A 22,923-nucleotide genomic window follows, 5' to 3' on the forward strand; every position below is an offset into this window, starting at 1 on the left:
CCCAAAAGGAGAAAGAGAACAAAAGGGAATTCCCTGCCACAGAGATGGGAGAGTGGTGGTGGGGGATATGATATAAGGGGGGTGGGAGGGATACGGGGATCATTGGTGAAGAATGGACACTGGTGGAGGGATGGGTACCCGATCATTTTGTGACTGGAATGCAAGCACGGAAGTTTATAAAAGCTCTGTAATTGTACCTCACAATGATTCACTAATAAAAAATTAAAAAAAATAAAAGGGCACTTAGTCCAGTCAAGAGTTGAGTCTTTTGGGAAAGAGTAGTTTAGTTACTAGACAAGAAGCTGAGATTAGGAAATGGTATTCTCAGAACAAGACAAATGACATGAAAAATAAGACAAATGCCATGAACAAATCAGGGGTTAAAAGAAAAGAGTAAAGGGGCCAGAGAGGTAGCAACTATCTCTTAAATATGATAGACCTGAGTTCAATCCCCAGCATCTCATTTGGTCCCTAGAACACTACCAGAAATGATCCCTGAGCACTGACCCTTTGAGTATCTGGTTTATTTAACCTCATTGGATATTACTATATTAATTATAATTATATAATTGGTCATAATTTTGTTTGGGGACCACACCATCCAACACTTGGGGCTTAGTCCTGGCTCTGTACTCAGGAATCAATCTTGGCAGTGCTTAGTATGTGGTACTGGGGATTGAATCCAGGATTGACCACATGCAAGGCCAATACCCTAACACTTATATTCTCTCATCCTTGTTTTTAGCAGGACTTATTTTGGTGATGTATGATGGGGAGTGGAGTACCTGCATTTGTCCAGAGGACCACAATTGGGCATGTATTCCAGTCCCCAGCCACCTGAGATGAGTTTTTCTGCTATCGTATCTTTAAACTTATCCACATGAAACAAGGTTAAGTCCTACTTCTTGGAAATGTGGATCTTTTGACAGCCAGGAAACTTGAAATTAGCTTGTGGTGCCTGAGTCACTTGCTCTGCAGCTTGTTACAAGTGGACATCATGACCAATGTGAACCCTCTCTACTCACTGCACCTTGGGCTTTTCCAAAGGCACCACACAGCTGCTTAGAGCCTAAGGTTGGAGACAACACACGGGCAGATAGGAATATTGACTTCAAAGGGCTGTCTCCAAGGTCCCCTGATGGTAACTATTTGAGCAAACAGTCTGCAGACACTTCCAAGGCAGCTGTTGCTCACAGCATTGGACCTCACAGGAATGGTATTGATTGTAATGGCCCTTACTTTGGTAGTTTTGCATACTTCAAAAAAATTCATTTTTATAAAATAGTTCACAATATTTGATTACATTTAATATTCAGATACCAATCCTACCACCATATTTTGTATGTTTCCATCCCGGACCCCAACCTCTTCCCCAAAGCAGAACCAAAATAATTTATTTTGTATTGTTTGTTATGAATAATCTGCTGAAAATGATCCAAAAAAGCTTTCTTAGAGGAAAGTGTGTGAAGATTGTTGTATTTCACCCAGGAGCCATTAAAGCCTTCTATTAGAGATTACTAACATGTTGTTAAAGGTTATTTTTATTTTTTTTTTTTGCTTTTTGGGTCACATCAGCGATGCTCAGGGGTTACTCCTGACTTTGCACTCAGGAATTACTCCTGGCGGTGCTTGGGGGACCATATGGGATGCCAGGAATCGAACCGGGTCGGCCGAGTGCAAGGCAAACGCCCTACCCACTGTGCTATCGCTCTGGCCCCAAAGGTTAATTCTTGTTTGCTTTTATATGTGTGTGTGTGTGTGTGTGTGTGTGTGTGTGTGTATCTGTAAAAATATATTTCTCCCTAAGATTGGTTGCCTTCTGCTTTAAATCCCATCAAATGTGGTGTGCTACTCTTGGAACATTAGTGGTGTGAGGTATGAGATGTTGCATTTGCGGCTGCACAATCCAGGAATAGGTTCACTCATGGGTGAGGCTTGACCCGAGCGTGTGGAAAGTGGCTGTGAGCATGGTGGCGGTTAAGTTCTGGGGGTTTTTGGCTGCCAGGGCTGGCTCTGTTGGGGCGGGGAGGGGCTTCACCTGCCCCACTCCGGGTTGCCCCGAATGAAAGCCTGGCGTGGGCTCTGGAGGCATGGCTGCTCTCTTCCGAGAGATTTATAATGAGAATCTATGATTCTCTTCAGATATTTCTCAGAGTCCTTTCTCTTTCAAGAGGTAGAGAATGTATAAGGCTCAGGAAATTCTGTGGTCTGCCCTTCATACTAGATGGGATAGACACGATGCTTTTTCATTGACTGCCCAATGGGCCTGTCTGCTTGCTATATAGTCTGTGAATGACACTGGGTCAAATCCTCCCTTACTGACACTCTTGCTCTTATTCCAGGTCTTAGATCTTGTACCTAAAATGCTGCCTCTCTGTCACTTTCACATCATATCACGTCATTAGACAATGTGCAACAAAAGAAGACTCTAGAACAGAATCCTGAAAAAATACTGAAGATGTAAGAGACAATAGAATAGGATCATAATAAGCCAGAAATGGCCAATAATAGGTTCAGGGAAGAGTATTTTTTATTGTTTGCTTTGGGGTGTGCCACACCCAGCAGTGCTCAGGACTTACTCCTAGCTCTTTGCTCAGGTATCACTCCTGGTGGGACTTGGAGGACCATATGAGACATTGGGAATTAAACCCAGGTCAGCTGTGTACAAAGCAAATGGCTTACCTGCTGTACTCTCTCTGGCTCAGGGATGAGTAGATTACTGAGGGCAAAACTAATGGCATCAAAGAGCTCAAGACAGGTCAAGTACTATCAAGACAGCATAATTGTATTTGGCAAAATGGAGGCTGTAGTTATCTTAGGACAATGTTTTAAAGCCTGGATACTATGTTGGATAATTCTGTGTTGATGGTGTGTGTGCTCTGCATTAGAGAGTGTTTAGTAGCATTCATGACCATGAGATGCCAAGCAGCACCCCCTAGTGTGACAACCAAAAAATGTTTCTCCTGGTAATGCCAGATGGTTTGTGAGAGGTGGGTACCAGTCGTTGCCTTGGTAGAGAATTGAAATGGAGTAGTGAAGTAAACAGAAATTGTAAAAATGGATATGGTAGCAACTGGTTTAGAATCTTGATTATGAAGGGTGGTTAGAGGTTGGATAAGGTAATTAAACAGGCATCTGGGTTTGTGAAAGTTCCTTTTTTAAAAAATTTATTTTATTGAATCACCATGTGGAAGGTTACAAAGTTCTCAGACTTATGTCTCAGTTATACAATACTCAAACACCCTTCCCTTCAGTGCCCATATTCCACCACCAAAAACTCCAGTATACCTCCCGCCCCCCCGGCGCCCCTGCCCGCGTAACTGATAAATTTCACTTAGTTTTCTCTTTACCTTGATTACATTCCATATTTCAACACAAAACTCACTATTGTTGTTGGAGTTTCCCCCAAAAAAGACGGTCCTACTGCCAAGGAAGCATTTGATAATTAGTTTTCCATTGCTGAGAATGAAGAGATATTAAGTCCCGCTGTTACAAGTACATAACTTTTTTTTCCCCCCTTCCCGCGCCACCGAGTTCGTGCCTGCTTAGTAATCCTCATAATATGATTGACGCCACGCCACCCGACAAAGGGAAAAAAAACCGAGAAAGAGGGATATTTCCTGTCCTCAGCTGGCGTGGGGCTATGGCTTAGTTGACAGTCTAGCAGCATGTCTGTAAGCAGTTTCTGGGACCAAAAGTAGTCTAGTTGGTTTCTGAATTCTGTTAGATCAACAGCTAAGTGGCCGCACAAAAGTGTGGCTACCTGGGTGGAATTTCAGTGTAGCGTGCTCTGGTATCGGCCCCGGCCCGAGACTGCCCAAGTGTCCCACTGTTCCAAGTACATAATTTTTCCCATTCCCGCGCCACCAAGTTTGTGCCTGCTTAATAGACACCATAATATGGCTGATGCCACGCCGCGTTTCTACCCGAGAAAGGAAGAGATCTGAGAAAGAAGGATATTTCCTCAACTCGGCCGGCGTGGGGTTATGGCTTAGTTCACAGACTAGAGAAACGGCTGCTACTTTGATTACCTTCAATATTTCAATAAAAGACCATTATTGTTTGGATTTTTCCCCCAAAGTCCGACCTGCTAAAAAAGAACCATTTCATATTGCTGACAATTAGGAGATATTAGGTTTTGGATTTCTGTATAAAGTCCAGGGAAAATTCTGCCAGAAATTACATCACTGCAAGTTTTTACTCCCCTTTGTGGTGATGGAAAAGCCTGGAGAGAGAAACCCTTCCCCGCTGTCGCAGCCTGGGGTAGAGGCTCGTTCCCAGTCTGGAGGCATTTCAGTGGGCTGCTGGTGTCCAAAATAGTTCATTTGGCCTCCTCGATCCTGCTCGTGCGGCAGCAGCGGCGGAAAGGTTTGTGGAAAGTTCTTAATAAGCTGAATAATATCTGGAGAGATAGCCCACAGTAGGTATTTGCCTTGTATATGGCCAATTTGGATTTGATCCCTGGCATCCCATATGGTCTTCCAGGAGTAATTCTGGAGAACAGAGCCAGGAGTAACCCCTGAATGTTGCCAGTAATGGATAAGAATTGAGCATGTTTATTTACTGGTTAAGAAATGGGGATGGAGGGACCAGAGGTAGGATGCTTGCCTTGTATGTGGTTGACATGGATTCAGTTCTTGGCACTACACATGGTTTCCCAAGCCCTGCCAGGAGTGATCCCTGATCTCAGAGCTAAAAGTGAACCTTAAGTACTGCAGATGTGATCCTAAGCAAAACAAAAGGTTAAAAAAAAAATGAAACGTGGAACTAATCTTGAATAGATGTTGCCTCTGAGTTGTCCATGGTGACCCAGTTTCCAGGCTGAGATCTCTGGAGCCTTCTAAGGATGGGGGAAGGCTGAGTCTCCACCTTGCCAAGAGACCGAGCACCCCACCCACACCTAACCCTCCAGCATGAAAGCGGCCTAGCTTCACAATTCGATTAATCTCCGAAGAGATGCCAAACTGCTAAATGATCCCAGTTCCACAGCTCCTGGAGTGTGAGACTGTAACATCTCCAAACTTCACAGTACTGACTGGAGCCCAGAAGATTAGATGGAAAAGTTGTGCAGAATGCCCAGTAAGCTCAGTGACTGAAAGTGGTACCACGTATGACTCAGCTAGCACTAAACAGCTTACTAAACAGTAAATACAAAATTTGACTTTAGTAACACCATTGTGAGATAATATTTTATAACAAGCAATATAAAGTCAATTATTTTGTGCCTGCTCAGGGAGCAGACTTGGGGGGATAAGTGGGGAACTGGGGACATTGGTGAAGGAAAGGTGGTGGAATTGGTATTGGGACATTGAATACTTGAAACAACTGTATTATGAACAACTTTGTAAATTGTGCTATTTAAAGTTTCAACAACAAAAAGGAATAAATGCTATTGTAACCATAGTACCTTAGCTACAATTTTTTTTTTTTAAATTCTGAGTGTCTGAAGATAGTACAGCCTGACATGCTCCCCAGCCTGTGTTTGAATTCTAGCAGAGTCCTCTAAGTGTTACCAAAGACATGAGGATGAGGGGAAGGAGCACATACCTATGAATGAGGAGACAGAGACGCCTCAGCGGATTAGCTAGTGTGGCACTCATTTATTCACACAAGTATAGATTGTTGTCTCAGTGGGGCCTGAGAAAGCCACCTCCGGGAGAAAATGTAGGCAAAGTACCAAACTTTCTGGAAGTTCAGCAAGGTCCAGAGCTATCTGGTGGTCTTTGGCTCCCAGGTTGTGGTGGCCGATGTTGACTTTTGTCTTGGAGTCATAACACCATTAAATGAGGAGGTTGAGAAGTCGAAGGTAGATTCTTTCTCGACACTCAGCCTTTCCTGTTGGTCCTCTGTGGCACTGGACTTGGCAATAAAGATGGGATTCAGCTTTGCATGTGTTAACTTGATGATAATTGACTCCTCCAGCAACTTGGTCTCATCTAGGATCTTTTGCCTCCTGTGATGTCCATATACTTTGGGCTTAGGTGTCACGTCATGTTCAAAGAAAACCTTGTTTTTCAGCTTGTTTTGGACCCAGGGATCAACGGAGGCCAACAGAATTAATGTTTCTTGTAGCTGCATTGAAATAAAGGGCCTGTGACAGGCTCACTCCAACCAAGGCTGAGAGATGAGGGGGCCCTCAGAGAAGGGGAGTTTTAGCTACAGTCCACTATGTCTCCAAGGATTAAGCCAAAGAACACTCCTCCCTCCTGACAGGGAGCAAGTGGTGAGGGTAGGCGGGGAGCGGTTGGGACTTGGAGGAAGGGTGGAGGAGAGGAAGAGGGGGAGGCCTTACATGCTTCTTCACGGTTTGGTTTGTTTCCGTATCTAACAGGTCCAGAAGCAAGTAGAAGACATGCTGACTGCGGATCCCCAGGACACCCTGGCAGAGGCAGAGAGAGAGTTCCCGAGTAGCCACAGCCTAGAAAGAGGCTCTGTCCGGCGCATTCTCACGTGGTGCCCGCTAGCCTAACGAGAGGGGAGATAGGACTTCCTAGCTGAGATACCCCTTTCCTTTACCTTTTGAGGTCATTGCATGAAATGCCCATAAACAGGATTCACCAGCAAGAGGCAAGACAGTTTCTCTGCTATCTTTTGTGTTTGTTTTTTGTTTGGGCCACACCCAGCAGTGCTCAGATCACTCCTGGTGTGGCTGAGACCATATGGGTACTTTACCAGCTGTACTACCTCTTGGTCCCAGTTTCTGTGCTGTCTTAAACGACCTCTATTTACCCATCTGTCCTTTAGCCCTTTCCTGTATAATCTGATGTTAAAGGTTGCTTTGAATTCTTGGACTGGAATTCTAAAATAAGCAAACAAAATGTATCCCCAAACTTTACAGTTGTTTTTCTTCCCTCCTGTTTCTCTTTCCTACAGTCGTTCCTCCTTTCTGTAGCACTTCCTTCTCCTTCCACCAGTTCCATCTGGTGAGGGAAGCAGAGCTGACCTTACCAAAGAGATGATTGCTTCCAAGCGGATAGCAGGGTCTTTGTTCTGCAGTTGCCTGAGGAGAGGAGAGTGTGTAGTGGTTCAGTGAAGGGGGAGGTAAAGGATGGCTGATGTTTTCTTAGCAGCTCAGTGAATTTCTTAGCTGATGTCTGGTGCTAACACTTTATTCATTTCCCTGCCTGGCTTTTAGTCTGCAAAGGGACTTGGAGGTACCCATTGATGATTGTCTCTCCCAAACTTTCATCAGTCCCTTCCATGGCTCATTTTTTTTTGGGGGGGGGACTGGGAGGGTGGGTGGCACACCTGGTGTTGCTCAGAGGTTACTCCTGGCTGTACTCAGAAGTCACTCCTGGTGTTGTTCAGGGGACTACTATTGCTCTGGCCTCTCACAGCTCATCTTAAATTGAACTTCAGAGCAACCTTGAGAGGTAGGTAATATGAACTCCTTTTTATGAATAAAGAAAAGCCTGGGTTTTTTTCTTTGCCCCCCCCCGCACACACACACACACATATACACTATATATACACACACACACATGTGCTTGTGTACTCGGGAGACCATATGGGATGGATGCTGGGGATCAAACCTGGGTCAGCTGCATGCAAGGCAAATGCTGTAGACCCACCGTACTATTGTTCCAGGCCCCCATGTACCCGTACTCTTAAGATTTGAGTTTGGGGGAGAGTGGGGGTTGGAGGTTACATTTGGCAATACTTGGGACTTACTCCTGGTTGTGCTCAGGGATAACTCTTGGTAGGTTCAGAGGACAATATTGGGTGCTGGGGATTGAACCCCGGGCAGGTTGTATGCAAGGTGAGCACCCTACCCTATCTTGAGCCCCTGGCCCTGCCGAGGATCAGAAAGCTGGGAACTCCAAGGCACTCACGGCTCCATCAAGTTCAGCATTGCTGGCCTCATCTTTAAGTCTTGTGCTGTTTCAGCTGCAGTTTGTCTCATAATCTAAAGAGAGAACAAGGTGTGAACATAGGAATGTTGGGATGCCTCCTTAAGTGCTTCATCTTTACCGAGTATTTATGAGAGGTACATAAGTTCATTGCCTTGAGAACTCATGGTTTGGTAGGGGGGTACACAAGGGAATAAGCCACAGAACTTTGCTAAGTTGCCCAGAAAGTCAGTGTGGGTGCACATGGGAGAGGTACCTGGACCATGGCCTGGAGGAAATGATGCCACTTATGAAATCTAAGATGTTAGGTGAGGCTGACCTAGCAGAGGGCTGGGGGTGGTGGTGGGGGAACTGTATCATAGTCTGGAAGCAAAAGAGGCCAGAAAGACTGGGCAGCAGAGTTCTGTTTTGCTTGGTGATCAAAATGGCACTCTTGCAAGTGGGGCCCTGAGTGATTACCAGGGACATGTGTCAGTCAGGACAGGCTTGTGTTAAGCACAGCTGGTGGGGGCTCAGGAGGGGAGTGGGGAGAGATGAAGTCAGAGAGGTGAGGAATGGACCTTGTGAGGCCTTGGGGGCACCTCTGTAAAGTTTTACACAGAGTCCTTGGAGAGATACAACGTGTTTGTCATAGAAAAATATCTCTGGTTAAGGAAAATATCGGTGGCTAGTTCTGTGACAAACTATAATACAGAACAAAGTAGTGGGGCACAGGAATTTGTGCTGCATTGTACTTTCAGTGATTTGGGAAAGCTCCTCATAGAAGGTGTTCTTTGGACTGGTCTCGAGGGTGCAGTGACGTTTCTCGTTGTGGTTGTTTGCCATGTGGGCAATTGATCTCAGCTCCTGGAGCACTCTGCCATGGAGCCATCATGCTTGATCGACTGGAGAAGGGGAAGCTACTTAGGGGCTGTTTTCCCCTGCAGAGATGGGAACAGCATCGAGAGACCTTTTGGTGCCAAGGCAAAGGGAGCTAAAAAATACTGGCTGCCTGGGGCTGGAGGATAGCACAGTGGGTAGAGTGTTTGCCTTGCACGCGGCCGACCCGGGTTCAATTTCTAGCATCCTTTATGGTCCCCTGAGCACCGCCAAGGGTAATTCCTGAGTACAGAACCAGGAGTAACCTCTGTGTATTGCCGGGTGTGACCCAAAAAGCAAAAACAAAAACAAAACCAGGAAAAACCCGGCTGCGTGAGGGGAATAGAAAATGGGTTAGGGTGAAGGTGGTACTTTGGGAGACAGGGTGTGGGGAGCCATGTCAGGGAGGTCCTCTGACAGGGAGAGGAATTTGGAATTTCTGGGCTATCACTTACCAGAAATGGTTCATCATGTGTCTTCTTCAAGAGCATGTTAAATGTGAGTCTTTCTAGGCCCTGGGCCTGGATCTGTTCCAGCCCAATTGTCTTGAGCATGTGGGCAGCTTCGATGCGGTGCTGAGGACCAGAGAGGTGAGCCCTGGAAGGTAGACTTGTCTTTCTCATCCCCCAGTCTACCCCAGTGCTGGAGAATGTAGCCCTAGAACATACCTTGAGGACAGCAGAATGGTTCATCTGGTCTAGGATGGCCCTGGTGACCACTTCTGACTTCACCTTCAGTCTCTGCACCAGCATCTGGAGTGCCTGTGGGGGCAGGTCAGCAGGCAGGGAGTCCACGACTGAGAGACAGTGCATGTCCAGGCCAACCTGAGGGCCAAACTTAGCTTTCCTAGGCACTAGGCGGAGACCTTCCTTCTGCCTCTCGGTCTGCACGTGAGAGCACGGGTTCATATTTGCACATTGGTGCACCCAGACCAATCTCATTCCCAGACTAATGTCTTCTCAGTGTCCACATGACCTCAGGCATCTGTATCCTCATGAGCACTCAGGGCCCCTCAGTACTCCCCGAGGATGCTGCTGCTCTCAGGGAGGAGAAAAACAGGTCCAGACCCCACCCGCATCAGCCCTGGCCTTTGCTTCCCCTTTTCTCCACAGGGACCCGTTTCCCAGTCTGCCCACCTTCATCTTGGTCTTGGGGTCCTGCTGTAGACACTCCAGCAGGAACTCTCGCACCCGGCTGCTGCAGGGCCTCAAGAACCCCAGGCACAAGCCGGCCTCCAAGGCTTCCTCGCCTGAAAGCTTCTTGACCAACTTCTGTAGCACAGACACCAGCTTGTCTTCATTCCACACTTGTTGCCTCTGGGAGGAGTTGGGAGAAGAAACTGCTGGGGAATAATCTTGAGTGGAGCTTGGTGGGGCAATTCATGGCTGCTTCCAGACTCCTCATGCCAAATTATTCCAGTTCCTCTTATTTTTGCTGCCACTTTGACTTTCTCCTATTCATATCCCCTTATTTCTCTGAATTTATTTTTTGGACAGGTTATTGTCACTCGAGCACTACTGATATTTATTATTATTATTATTATTATTATTACTACTACTATTATTATTTTGGTAAAGTCATTTATTTGAATTCATGATTTTACAAAGGTAATTTTCCCTCATACTGTATTAATATCATATTGCTATAGTTAACTCAGATTTTCATAGGGAAAGTTGTTTAAACATATAGTATATGACTTTAAAGTACTGTAAAGATACCCACCTCCCCCCTAAAAAGTAACCTATCATTCTAACTTTCTCCCATCGTTCCTGGATTCAGATTTGTCTTACTGCTCAAACTGATGTGTGAAATATGTCTCAAGGGACTGAGGAAGATCATATAGCCAAGAGATAAAAACACACCCAAAGGGCAAGGGAGGTAGCTTAAAGGGCTAGTGCCTGTTCTTTTCATGCATAAAGCCTAATTGGAATCCTAGAACTATATGATCCCCAGAACTTTGCTAGGAGCAACCTCTAAGCAACAAAGTGGGAATATCCCCTCGTACCCCCATGTGTGGCATAAAAACAAAACACCTGTCAGAAGCAATGTCTTCCAGGTATTTATTTGAAAGAACAAAAATGGCTCTAGGCAAGCTGAGTGATGCTCCTCAGTGGAGAGATTTTGGGCCTACCTATGGTCCCTACCTGTGATGAAAGGAATTTACCAGCCATCCATTCTTTTTTCCCATGAAAGGCATCATGTCAATCGTTGTTTCCACTAGTGCCACAGCCTTAGTTGCCACAAATAAAATGCTCAATAATGACAGCTCCACTGCTATGCCTTCCTTCCCAGTCACACCAAAATATTTCCCTCTCTCAGTTGTACCAGATGAATTCACAACCCGATCTTCCTACAGACATTCAGATACAGTGCCTGATAATGTGAATGCCTCCAGAATCCTGGGTAAAAAGCAAATGGGGCTGAAGGCTTACATGCATCGCCCTATCTTGGTGCTTAGCCCGAGGGCTATTAGAAAACTGTTCTAAATGTTGATTCCAGTTCTTGGTGACCTCTTGGGAAGGAGATATAGAGTTGTGAGCAATGACCTGTACCAGATTGTTGTAGTTAGCTCAGACTTTTATAGGGAGAGCTGTTTAAAAGTATAGAATATGACTTAGAAGTACTATAAAGATACCACAAAAATACACGTTCCCTCAAAAAAAAGGTGTTTTCTCCATTCTAGGAATCCCTGTATGGGTTTCTTTCTTTCTTTTCTTTTTTCTTTTTTTCGCTTTTTGGGTCACATCCAGTAATGCTCAGGGGTTACTTCTGGCTCTGCACTCAGGAATCACTCCTGGCGGTGCTCAGGGGACCATATGGGATGCTGGGAACTCCGGTTGGCTGTGCAAGGCAAATGCCCTACCCTCTGTGCTATCACTCCAGCCCCTCCCTGTATGTTTGAAGGATAGGAGCCTGCCTATTTTCTTTAGCAGACAATCTTTCCAAGTTAGTCTTGTCCAAAGGCTGTTGGCTCTTACCTCCAAGAGGTTTCATGTGTCTCTCAACACGCTGACAGTTATTTTTCTGTCAAAAAAGGAAGCCATTTCCTTTTCCAGGAAGAATCCTCTTCCTCCTCTTGGTTCAGTGAGCAAGAACTTTCCAAATCACGAATGAATGGATAAGCCAGTGAGGCTTGACTCTCTCCATCAGAGACTAAGGTGTCAGGCAATGCAGATGGTAGTCAAAACTGGGTTCCTGTTCTATGACAGCCAGCCTGGAAGCAGTGAGAAAGTCCAACTTCCTGGGTGTCTGCAGGGATTGAAGTGGCCAAAGGGGGTGTAATGCAGTCATCCTCCGTGACCTGGACGGTCTAGTAGGTGACATCTTCTTTAGACTCTCAGTCTGATTCTCTGTAAGAGGCGAAACACTTCTCTTGTCACCACTACTTGTCTTTCCTGGATTTCCTGCAACGTGAAGAAGGAAGCGATGCTGGTCTGCCGAATACCTGCAGGTGGAGTTTTCCTTTGAGTAAAAGGAATTTTAGTTTTCCTTTCCAGCAGAGTGTTAGCAGTTTGGTGTTGTGATGAAATGCATCTGCACTTTCTGCCTCTTTAGCGCTGCTGTGCCCAGCCACAATCCTCCAGACCTCCTCCTCATGGTCTCTTATGTTTTGTGGCTTCTGAGGGGCCCGAGCCAGCTACATACAGGTGAGCGCACCTGGCACCTCAGGTAAAGGCCACAGCGCCAGCACCAATGTTCATTCCTACTATTTTAACCCCTGTCATTAAAAATACATGGGACCAGATTAAAAATACATAGGGCCAAATTGAAAAAATATAGGCTCGGTGTGACCTACAGAAGGAAAAAGTAAAAAAGTTCCAGACTAATAACTGATAGTCTCTGGCTTTCACCCAAGATTCCTTTTTATTTGTTGCTGTTTCTATGTTATCTGTGCTTTGTTTTTATTTGTTCTGGGTCCACACCCAGTAGTACTTAGAGCTTAAGGATCACTCCTGGGGGTGCTCAGGGAACCATATGTGGTGCCAGGGATTGAACCTGGGTCAGCTGCATGGAAGGCAAGCAACCTGTCTCCCTACTTGCAGGTTTGTGTGGCTCTTCCTGCTCTCTTCAATACGGTTTTCCTAACCACTAGATTCTTGCTCCTCAGTACAGAAACATGTTGTTGTTGTTGTTTTTTCTCTAGAATCTACCCATGATGCCAAATATAATCCTTTACAGCAAAACCTGGGAATTGCACATACTGACCAGTTCTAATTTTTTGCTCAGTCAAAGGAGGGGCCAGAGCATAATACAGTAGGTAGGGCACTTGCCTTGCACACAGTCAACCTGGGTTTGATTGTTGTACCCCATATGGTCCCCAGATGCCACCAGGATTGATCCCTGAATGCAGAGCCAGGATTAAGTTCTGAGCACTGCTGGGTGTGGCCCCAAAACAAAAACAGACAAATGACAGTCAAAGGTTTCACATTGTTAAGTCCATATATCAATTTCAGTCCTTGATTGTCTTCTTAAGTATTACTTCTCCATAGCACTGTAACACTGTAGCACTGTCATCCCGTTGTTCATCAATTTGCTTGAGCGGGCACTAGTAATGTCTCCATTGTGACACTTCTTGTTACTGTTTTTGGCATATCGAATACACCACAGGTAGCTTGCCAGGCTCTGTTGTCCTGGTGGGATACCCTCGGTAGTTTGCCGGGTTCACCGAGAGGGACAGAGGAATCGAACCCAGGTTGGCCGTGTGCAAGGCAAACACCCTACCCGCTGGTGCTATTGCTCCAGTCCTACTTCTCCACATTTATAGGTTATTTCTCTTCTCCCTGACCTCTGGATATTGGGATGTCCCAAGTCTTGATTCTTGGTTCCTAGTGTTCTCATCCAGTTCAATGACACTAAATTCTCTCTCTATGCTGAATCTCATACATTTATATGTACATTTATAGTCCATACTTCTAAATCCCAAATTGTATGTTCTACCACTTGTTTGTTTTTTTTTTTTTTGCTTTTTGGGTCACACCCAGCGATGCTCAGGGGTTACTCCTGGCTTTGCACTCAGGAATTGCTCCTGGCAGAGCTTGGGGGACCATATGGGATGCTGGGGATCGAACCCGGGTCGGCCGCATGCAAGGCAAACGCCCTACCCGCTGTGCTATCGCTCCGGCCCCAGTTCTACCACTTGTTTGTTGACTCTCTTAGAGGTCTAGTAGAAATCTCCAATAGAACTTGTTTAAAAGTTGGACTTCCAAACTTGTTCCACCTGCAGCTCCTTCCTCTTCCTTGACAACCTTTTCAGTTGTCAAGTATCATCCTTTTCAGCTACTAGACAAGAAACCGGGACTACCGTGAGAGCTGGAGTGAAAGTACAGCAGGAAGTGTGTTTGCCTTGCATGTGGTCCCAGATGATCTTCCAAGCACCGACAGGAATGATTCCTGAGTACAGAGCCAGGAATCAGCCCTGAGCACTGCTGGGTATGACTACATAAAACAAAACAAAACAACCCTTGATTTTAGGACTAAGGATATGGCTTAAAGGGCTGGAACATATGCGTTGTCTGAAAGGTCCGAGAATTCAATACCTTGCATCACATGGTCCCAAGCATTTCCAGGTGCGGCCTGGGTGGCCCCCAGTACCACCAGTCCAAGTAACACTGCATCACCAGGTCTTAGCATTAAACCATCCAGCCCAGAGAGCCAGGCATCGTACTGCCAGGAGTGGCCTCTAGACTCTCAGGCACTGCTTTAGAGGCAAAAACAAATAAAAAAAACTCCAAACTGAGAAGACTTGGATTCATCGTCTTTCCTCTCTTTTATAGCTCACGTTCAGCTGATCAGAATCTTACTGTGCAAATATTCCCAGTTGGAGAAAGAGTTCAGGGGTTAAGGTGCTTGTCCTGCACATGGCTGACCCAGTTCTATTCCCTATTCCCAAGGAACTTGGACAGTGTCAGGCCCCTGTCTGACACTGCCCAAGATGTTTCTACTGGTTGAAGACATGAACACATAAGGGCATCTTCATGTAGGACAGTGGTGGGGTCAACATAAAAAGACCCTAAAAGGAATGGAACTCCAAAAGCAATGTCAGCACACTCAGTTCTGGTCCCCTCTTAACAAGCATATTTTAGGGCTGTTAATGTTCCCATTTGCAGAGCAGGGGTACAAGCCGGGTACCAGGGGTGCATGATATTTGACCTCTGCCATGCTCTGTGATCATTATTTCCTTTGTACAGAGGGTCAGACTGCCACTCTAACAGCTGTCTTTCCTGCACTCATTTGTGGAGTATAAAATAACATCACATGAGGCTGACACCCAAGGACAGTAGATACAAGGGCCAGGAGGATTGCCCCATAGCTGGAAGACTGCTTCATGAGTGGAGGGGAGAAGGCAGATGGAATAGAGAAGGGATCACTAAGAAAATGATGGCTGGAGGAACCAGTTGGGATGGGAGATGCATGCCGAAAGTAGATAACGGACCAAACGTGATGACCTCTCAGTGTCTGTGTTGCAAGCTATAATGCCCAAAAGTAGAGAGAGAGTATGGGGAATACTGGCTGCCATAGAGGCAGGGGGAGGGTGGGAAAGGGGGTTATACCCGGCATATTGGTGGTGGGGAATGTGCACTGGTGGAGGGATGGGTGTTTAATCATTGTGAGATTGTAACCCAAACATGAAAGCTTGTAACTATCTCACGGTGATTCAATAAAATTAAAAAAATTAAAAAAAATAACAGCTGTCTTTCAGAGCTGGCTGACAGTAAGTGGCAGCAAAAGTGTTGCTTCTACTTAGGGCTACCCCCTCCCCCAAGGGACCCTCAGATCTTTCTCCATCAAGGCTGAGAGCTTTGGTTACCTTGGTCCTGACCTAACATGCCCCCACTCATCCCACACACACTGTCAGTTCTTCATCCTCGAATGCCCCAATTCCTGACTCCAAATTACCTTGTCTTTGGGGACAGCGCTCCAGAAGTTGAGTGCCACGCGTAACCCTCTGAGTGTGTCCAGCCTTCGCAACTCATTTTGCCCTTTGAGCTGCTTGATGAGCATGTGGACCACAGTCTCATTCAGGCAACCTGGATGGAGAAAGCGCTCTAGTTAGAGCAGAACTGCTGGAACCACTTTTCTCTGCCAGATCCACTGTGCCCAGCTGTGTCCACAAGAAACAAGTCCCAAGGAGCCAGAGATATAGGACCGATTAGGGCAGGTGGCCGGCATACAGTCAAGCCAACTTTGATCCTTGGAAACTGAGTATAGTCCCCAGGACATTGCCAAGGGTCACTCCCGGAATGAAGCCAGGAATAGCCCTTGAGCACTCCAAGATATGGCCCAACTTCTCCCTTAGCCCCTCCCCCTCCAAAGGTACCAATTCCTAGGTTCCAAGTGTGTGGCCCAACGTTCCAGGACCCCAGAGCAGTCCCAGCAGCTCTGCTCTAAGCCAGGTTCTCCATCCAGGTTGCCTGAGTGAGACTGCCCACACGCTCATCAAGCTGCTCAAAGACAAAATGAGTTGCAAAGGCTGTACACACTCAGAGGGTTACGTGTGGAGTAGAGCGTGGCCACTGTTTTTGGGAATGTTTCTCTATGTCCTTCTGCCCTTTGCTCCTTTCCCATCTCTCCTTCCTGTCTCTGCCTAAAGATGACTGAGATCTCTGCAGGAGGATGCTCTGCTCCTCGGTCCTTCCTCTTCCCCATCCTAGGTAGAGGATGAACTTACCCAGGATGGCCAGGCTTCGACATGACTCGAACTTCACTCTCTCTGGGCCGATGTGGGCCTGAGATATGAGTAGATGGTGGAATAAGGTCAAAACATGAAGGATGGTCAGTGCGTTCAGAAACAGCTCAGCATGACTTTTTGTTTTACAAAGAGGAAACAAGGGCCTAGTGAGGACTGGCCTGTGCTCAAACACGGGAGACAGGCAGACGCTGAGTGAAGGAACAGCAGTGAGAGTCAGACTTTGACTCAAGCCCTGGGGTAAGTCTTCTCTTGAGAAGCAGACACCCATACCTAGTCCCCGTTGTGAGATTGAGTTGGAATGTGCCTGGCGTGGACGTGTGTGGATTAGGTCATGGATTTGGAGACTGTAGGGCAGGAATTATAGGACCTCCTCTTTATTACTGGCTTTCAGCCCAGTGTATTCCCAGTGTATTTCTTTTTCTTTCTTTCTCTCTCTCTCTCTTTTTTTTTTGGCTTTTTGGGTCACACCCGGCAGTGCACAAGGGTTACTCCTGGCTCATGCACTCAGGAATTACTCCTGGCGGTGCTCAGGGGACCATATGAGATGCTGGGAATCAAACCCAGGTTGGCCGCGTGCAAGGCAAATGCACTACCGGCTGTGCTATTGCTCCAGCCCCAAAGCCCAGTGTATTTCTTAAGCCACAGATATCTTTAGATTTTTGTTTTGGGCCACACCCGATGGTGCTCAGGCTTACTCCTGGCTCTGAGTTCAGGGATCACTCCTGGAAGTGCTTGGGGGACCATATAGGATGCCAAGGATTGAACTCAGGTAGGCCCCATGGAAGGCAAGTGCCCTACCCGCTATACTATAGCTCCAACACCAGGCCACAGATATCTTTAGGTTCTCTCTTCCCTACCCTTTGGATCCGGTGGTCTTTTTCTGGTTGTGTTTATTTGGGAGCTTGTTCCCTGCAGTGCTCAGGGGCTATTCCTGAACACCGTATGTGGGATTGAATTAACATGGGCAGCAATGCAAGGCAAGTGTCTTAACCCCTGTACAATCTCACTAGTCTGGATTCAGCAGCCCTCTAAAAGGTGCCAAGGGTCTGAAAAGGGATTCTCTTCTCACTGGATCTGATCCTTTGTCCTTGAACCCCAGGGACCTGTGTGGGCCCAGGTGCCAGGCTCTCCACCCCTCTAATCCTATTCTCTCTTGGACTCTGGGCTGCCCAGACTCACCGCCCAAAGCAGAGCCTCTATGATGAACTGGTCTCTGATGCCCAGGCACCCCAGAGCCTGTAGGAACGGAGGGGGTGGGAGGTGGGGAGAGAGAAGAAGGGAGAGACTGCTTACTCCTGCCAGGAGTGACCCTCTGGGGACAGTGGGGGTGGAATTCTCCCCTCCTGCAGCCCAGCTCCCTCACCTGCCCTCACTCCTCACCTGGGCTGCATAGTACTGCTCATCCTCAAGGGGTGAGGTCAGGCTTTGGGTGAGTTCCTGCCCAGGAGGCAGCCAGCAGGAGGGAAGAAAGGGGACAAAGTAGTTGGGGAACAATCAGGAAGGAGCTTCCCTCATTCCCTCTCATTCCCCATGGCAGGCAGGGGCAGAGATGGGCTATGGCAGGCCGAAGTATCACAGGAACAGACTCCCCCGACCCTCCCTGCACCCCTGACAATGTTTAGGGGTTACTCCTGGATCCGCACTCAGCAATTACTCCTGCTCAGGGGACCATATGGGATGCCGGGGGTTGAACCTGGGCCAGCCGTGTGTAAGGCAAATGCCCTCCCGCTGTCCTATTGCTCCAGCCCCTGACCTTTAATCTTTTCTGCTTCAGGGAATCCTCAGCTCCTGAGAGCCTGTATCTCATGACGGGCAACTTTCTATGTGGAGATAAAATTTATAGGAGGGGGGAATCCTCTGTGAGGAACCTGTATGAGAAATGACATGGGCAGCCTTAATCCCCTTGTCCCCTTCCCTCCTCATTCCACAAACTCTCCCCTGTCCCTGGTTCTCCACCCAACTCAGAGAAGGGAGCAGAGAAAAACAGATGAGGGTTCAGAAGTATTTTCTCTGCCTCCCCCCTCCCACCTCCCAGTTGTACCCCCTTGGGCCCAGGGTCCCCTCTGAGATCCATAGCTGACAGGTTCCCCTCAACCTTTTCCCCTTCCTCTCTGCCAGGGCACAGAAGAATGGTTGGGGCACAGAGCACACCTGGGGTAATCTCTCATTTTCCAAAGCATCTTGCTGGCCTTTTGGTCCTTGGCGTACATATTGTACCAATCGATGTAGCGCTCCTGTGTGTGGGCATAGCAGTGAGGCACCGCTCCAGGCATGTTGGGGAGTTTCCGCCAGCGCTCAGGACTTGGGGGGAACTCTTCCATTTTCGGCTGTTGGGGGTGTGAGAGGCTACAGTCAGTACTATCAGAAAAAGGACTGGGGTGAAGGGGCCATGTGATTGCAGAAGAGAGGCCCTTTGTCTTCTCATCTGGGCTCTGTTCCCGCTCCCTGTCATCCCCTGCATGGCCTGGCCTGGGTGTGGGAGTCACTCGCACATATGGAAAAGATAATGGCCCTTTGTCTTTACTCCTGCCAAGGTGGCTGTAAGGAACCAACTCCATGAAGTACTTGGTGATCTGTAAGTGGATCTGAGTTCACTTTGGTGGGTGGATCTCAAAGCCCTTTGAAAATGTCCTCTAGGCATCTGAAGGAGATGTAAGATCAGGGGTAAGGCCACTGGCAATACTCACCAACTCCCCCAGCAATGCAGAGGCAAGTATGGAAATGTTCATTCAATCCAGCCTTCTATAGGTACACAGAGGGTACCTATTATGTCCTAAGCACCATGCTAGGTACTGTGGATGCTGTTATGGCCCTGCTCTTTGGAACTGAAGAGGTTTTGTTGGATAACTCTTTTTCAAGTAACCTTTTATTTATTTATAATTAATTTCGGGGGGAGTCACTCCTGGCAGTACTCAGGGCTTACTCCTGTCTTTGCACTCTTTGTGATGCCTGGGGGACCACATGTGGTGCCAGGGATTGAACCCTGGTTGGTGATGCACAAGAAAAATGCCCTACCTGCTGTATTTGCACTCTCCTCCAAGTAACCTTTTATTTTTAAAAAATTATTTAATTTATTATTATTAATATATATTTTTTGTTTTGGGGTCACCCACCTGGCAATACTCAGAGGTTATTTCTGGCTCTATACTTAGGAATTCCTCTTGGCAGTGCTTGGGGGGCACCTTACGGGATGTCTGGGATTGAACCTGGGTTGACCACATGCAATGTAAGTGCCCTACCAGCTGTAGGATCTCTTCAGCTGAAGCAATCATTTAAATCTTAAACTTTTTCCACTCACGGTCCCTTTTTGTTCAAGAAAATTTTATATAATTTCAAGTCTATAAAAATAGGAATCCAACTCAAACATTTACTGATAATCAGACATTTATTTTCAAACAGATTATAGCCCACAGTTGAAGCAGCTTCAATAATTGTAAAACTGAAGCTCTGACTAGTAGAGAGGGCCAGGGGCTCTCATTAAAGATCTTACTTGGCATTTGCCCTGTCTTTTCAGTCCAGCCATCCTCTATTTACACATTTTTCTCTGGGCCACAAGAAAGAGGCACTTAGGGACAGGAGAGATAGTATAGCAAGTAGTTCATTTGACTTGTATACAGTCGATCCCAGTTCAATCCTGAGACCACATACTGTCCCCCAACTATAGCCAGAAGTGACCCTTGAGCACAGTGACAGGAATAAGTCCTGAACACTACCAGGTATGGCCCAATACATTCCCCTCCAACCCCCTCCGAAAAAAAAGAGGCACTTTAAACTGTGATCCCTAAGTCGGTGACTGAGAAGGTCATCACAAGAATTTTCAAGTGATTATCATGATTTCAGGAAACAGAGCACAGACTTACAATGAGTAGGACCATCAGATATGGCCCACAACAAACAAAAATTAGGATGTCCAGTTAAATGTAGATAGCAGACAATAAATGTAATGTTTGAGATGTATGTATATTAAAATAATTCATCATTGGAAATTCAGATTTAACTAGGCAGCCTGTATGTTATGTGACAATTTTCACTATTGGAGCCCCGTACCAAAGCAAAATAATGGTTCTCATTATTGGGCACCGCCAGCCCAGCCAAGGTCTGCCTAGTGTTAGAGTCATGCGGGGCAGGGTTGGCTGTGGCACTGGAAACTCCCGAGACTCAGAAAGGGCAAGTTCATTTTTGTCTTGCATCTGGCCAACCCAAGTTCAATCCTCGGCATCCCATATGATCCAACAAGCATTGCCAGGAGTAAACCTGAGTGGAGATCCAGGAGTAACCCCTGAGCATCGCTGGGTGTGACCCAAAAAGAAAAAAAAAGGAGGGGGCAAGTGGCTTGTCTAGGTCACACAGCCTTTTTTTGGGGGGGGGATTCTTTTTTTTTTCCCTCTAACTTGTTAATTTGTTCTTTTTTTTAAAATTTTATTCTTTTATTGAATCACCATGTGGAAAGTTACAAAGCTTTCAGGTTTAAGTCTCAGTTATACAATACTTGAACACCCATCCCTTCACCAGTGCACATATTCTACCACCAAGAATCACGGTATACCTCCCCCCTTCCCTCCACCTCCCCAGCCCCCCACCCCGCATGTATAACTGGTAAATTTCACTTTACTTTCACTTTACTTTGATTACATTCAATATTTCAACAAAAAATTCACTATTATTGATTTGGAGTTTCTCCCCCCTAAAGTCGACCTGCTGAAAAGAAAGCATTTGGTAATTTGTTTTCCATTGCTGAGAATGAAGAGATATGAGGTCAGGAGGCCACACTAGCAGCCGCACAGTTTTGGATTTCTGTATCTTAGTATTTTAGTAACTAAGTCCAGAGAAATATCTGCCAGAAATCGCAACATTGTAAGCTTGTACCTCTCAGCTACTTTATATTCCACATATGAAAGCAATCTTTCTATGTCTGTCTCTTTCTTTCTGACTCATTTCACTCAGCACCAGGTCACACAGTCTTAATGGTGACCCCAGGGGTAGGGGGGGGCATGTAAGGATTCTTAATGCAGCAGGGTGGTTTGTGGCCCCCCTTCCTTTAACAGATCTCCCAGGGCGACCAAAGTCAGGGATCTTACCTGGTAGTGGGAACAGTGTAGGTGAACTGGCGCCATGGCTTTCCTGAGCTCTGCAGTACAAAGGAAACAAAGGTCGGACAGGAGGCTTGAAGGATCATGCATGCTGGCTTTTATTTGTTCAGCATTTATTGAAGCCTTGTCCTGGGGGCTAAGGAAAGCCTCACTCCATGGAATAGGGAGAGGTCTGTGGCGTCCTGGTCTGGGGCACAGCAGCAGTGCCAGAGCCTGGGAGAGTCTCAGAAATGCAGGCTCTCAGGTGCCACCCGGGAACTCCTGAGTTGGGGTCTTCATTAGAAGACTTGTGTTATGCAGACTGAAGTTTGAGAAACACGCTCTCACAGAGTTTGCTTCCGAACCACGGCTGCATATTAGGATGATTTGGGAGGAGATTTTGGTATGCCGAGGTCCTTCATTAGACGAATGGAATCGGATTATTCAGGGTCTAGGCTTTAAAAAAACACTCCCAAGAGGTTGCTAATATGCAGCTTCTGGTGAAAACTGTGGGTCAAGCTCGGTGCTTCTAAAACGTGCACCTTCAGCTTCAAATTCCTCGGAGAACCTGTTAAAGCGTTCATTTCCTAACAGGCATGGGAAACAGATGGCTGTTAGGCAGAGATGGGACAGACGAGGGACCCTATCGTGGTTGGAGGCTCAGGGAAGACTTCCTGGGGCAGACGGTGTCCAGTGGGGGGATGGCTGGAGGAATAGCACAGCGGGTAGGGCATTTGCCTTGCACGCGGCCGACCCGGGTTCGATTCCCAGCATCCCATATGGTCCCCTGAGCACCGCCAGGGGTGATTCCTGAGTGCAGAGCCAGGAGTAACCCCTGTGCATCGCCGGGTGTGACCCAAAAAGCAAAAAAAAAAAAAAAAAAAAATCCAGCAGGGAAACGGGCACTGGGCCCTATGGCAGAGCCAGGCGCCTCGCGGGAGCAGAGGCAGGGGCGTTATGCCTAAGTCGCACCCTAGAGGGCGCTGGAGACTTACTTTGAGGGGCCGTGGCCAGCCGCGGAGGGTCACGTGGCGGCCCTGCCCTGTCACGGACTTACTGATCGCGCTTTTCTGGGACCAGGAATCTTGTAGCTTTCCTTTTTGACCCCTCCCTGTCCATTCCCGCCTCACCTTTAGTCCTTTCTGGGTAGTCCAGCCACGGATAATCGACCATTGACCTGGAGAAGTCAAAAGCCCCAACTCTTGTTTCAAACGCCATGGTCGGGAACCAGGGAGAGAGCACAGGGGTGCAGGGGTGCGGGGGCGGCCCTGGGGGCTACCTTTCCTGGGCAGTACAGGTGGAACCAGACGCCCCGAAGCGCGGAGCAACCAGATCTCCTAGGAAACAGAACCCCTCAGTCCCAGCCTGCACCGGGGTCAGGCCTCTGTGAGCCTGTGGTCTTTCATAGTTTTATTTTGGGGGGAACCTCCAAAAGTGGTGGTCACGGGGCCGGATA

At 47.1% G+C, this 22,923-nt stretch overlaps 1 protein-coding gene across 1 annotated transcript; it reads right to left on the bottom strand.

The window, feature by feature from the left end:
* Positions 1–1,791: 1,791 nt before the first annotated feature.
* HEATR9 (HEAT repeat containing 9) lies at positions 1,792–22,685 on the bottom strand. The gene is made up of 15 exons (XM_055132225.1): positions 22,598–22,685; positions 21,477–21,526; positions 18,550–18,725; positions 18,152–18,218; positions 17,779–17,835; positions 17,578–17,634; positions 16,378–16,435; positions 15,606–15,736; positions 9,845–10,024; positions 9,377–9,469; positions 9,164–9,283; positions 7,833–7,906; positions 6,949–7,000; positions 6,293–6,379; positions 1,792–6,072 (listed from the first exon to the last, which is right to left on the bottom strand). The coding sequence occupies exons 1-15, from the start codon at positions 22,683–22,685 to the stop codon at positions 5,710–5,712; spliced, it is 1,653 nt and encodes a 550-aa protein (XP_054988200.1). The 3' UTR covers positions 1,792–5,709.
* Between the last annotated feature and the right edge of the window lie 238 nt (positions 22,686–22,923).

The sequence above is a fragment of the Sorex araneus genome, chromosome 3, assembly GCF_027595985.1.
Source record: "Sorex araneus isolate mSorAra2 chromosome 3, mSorAra2.pri, whole genome shotgun sequence".
NCBI classification, from domain to species: Eukaryota; Metazoa; Chordata; class Mammalia; order Eulipotyphla; family Soricidae; genus Sorex; species Sorex araneus.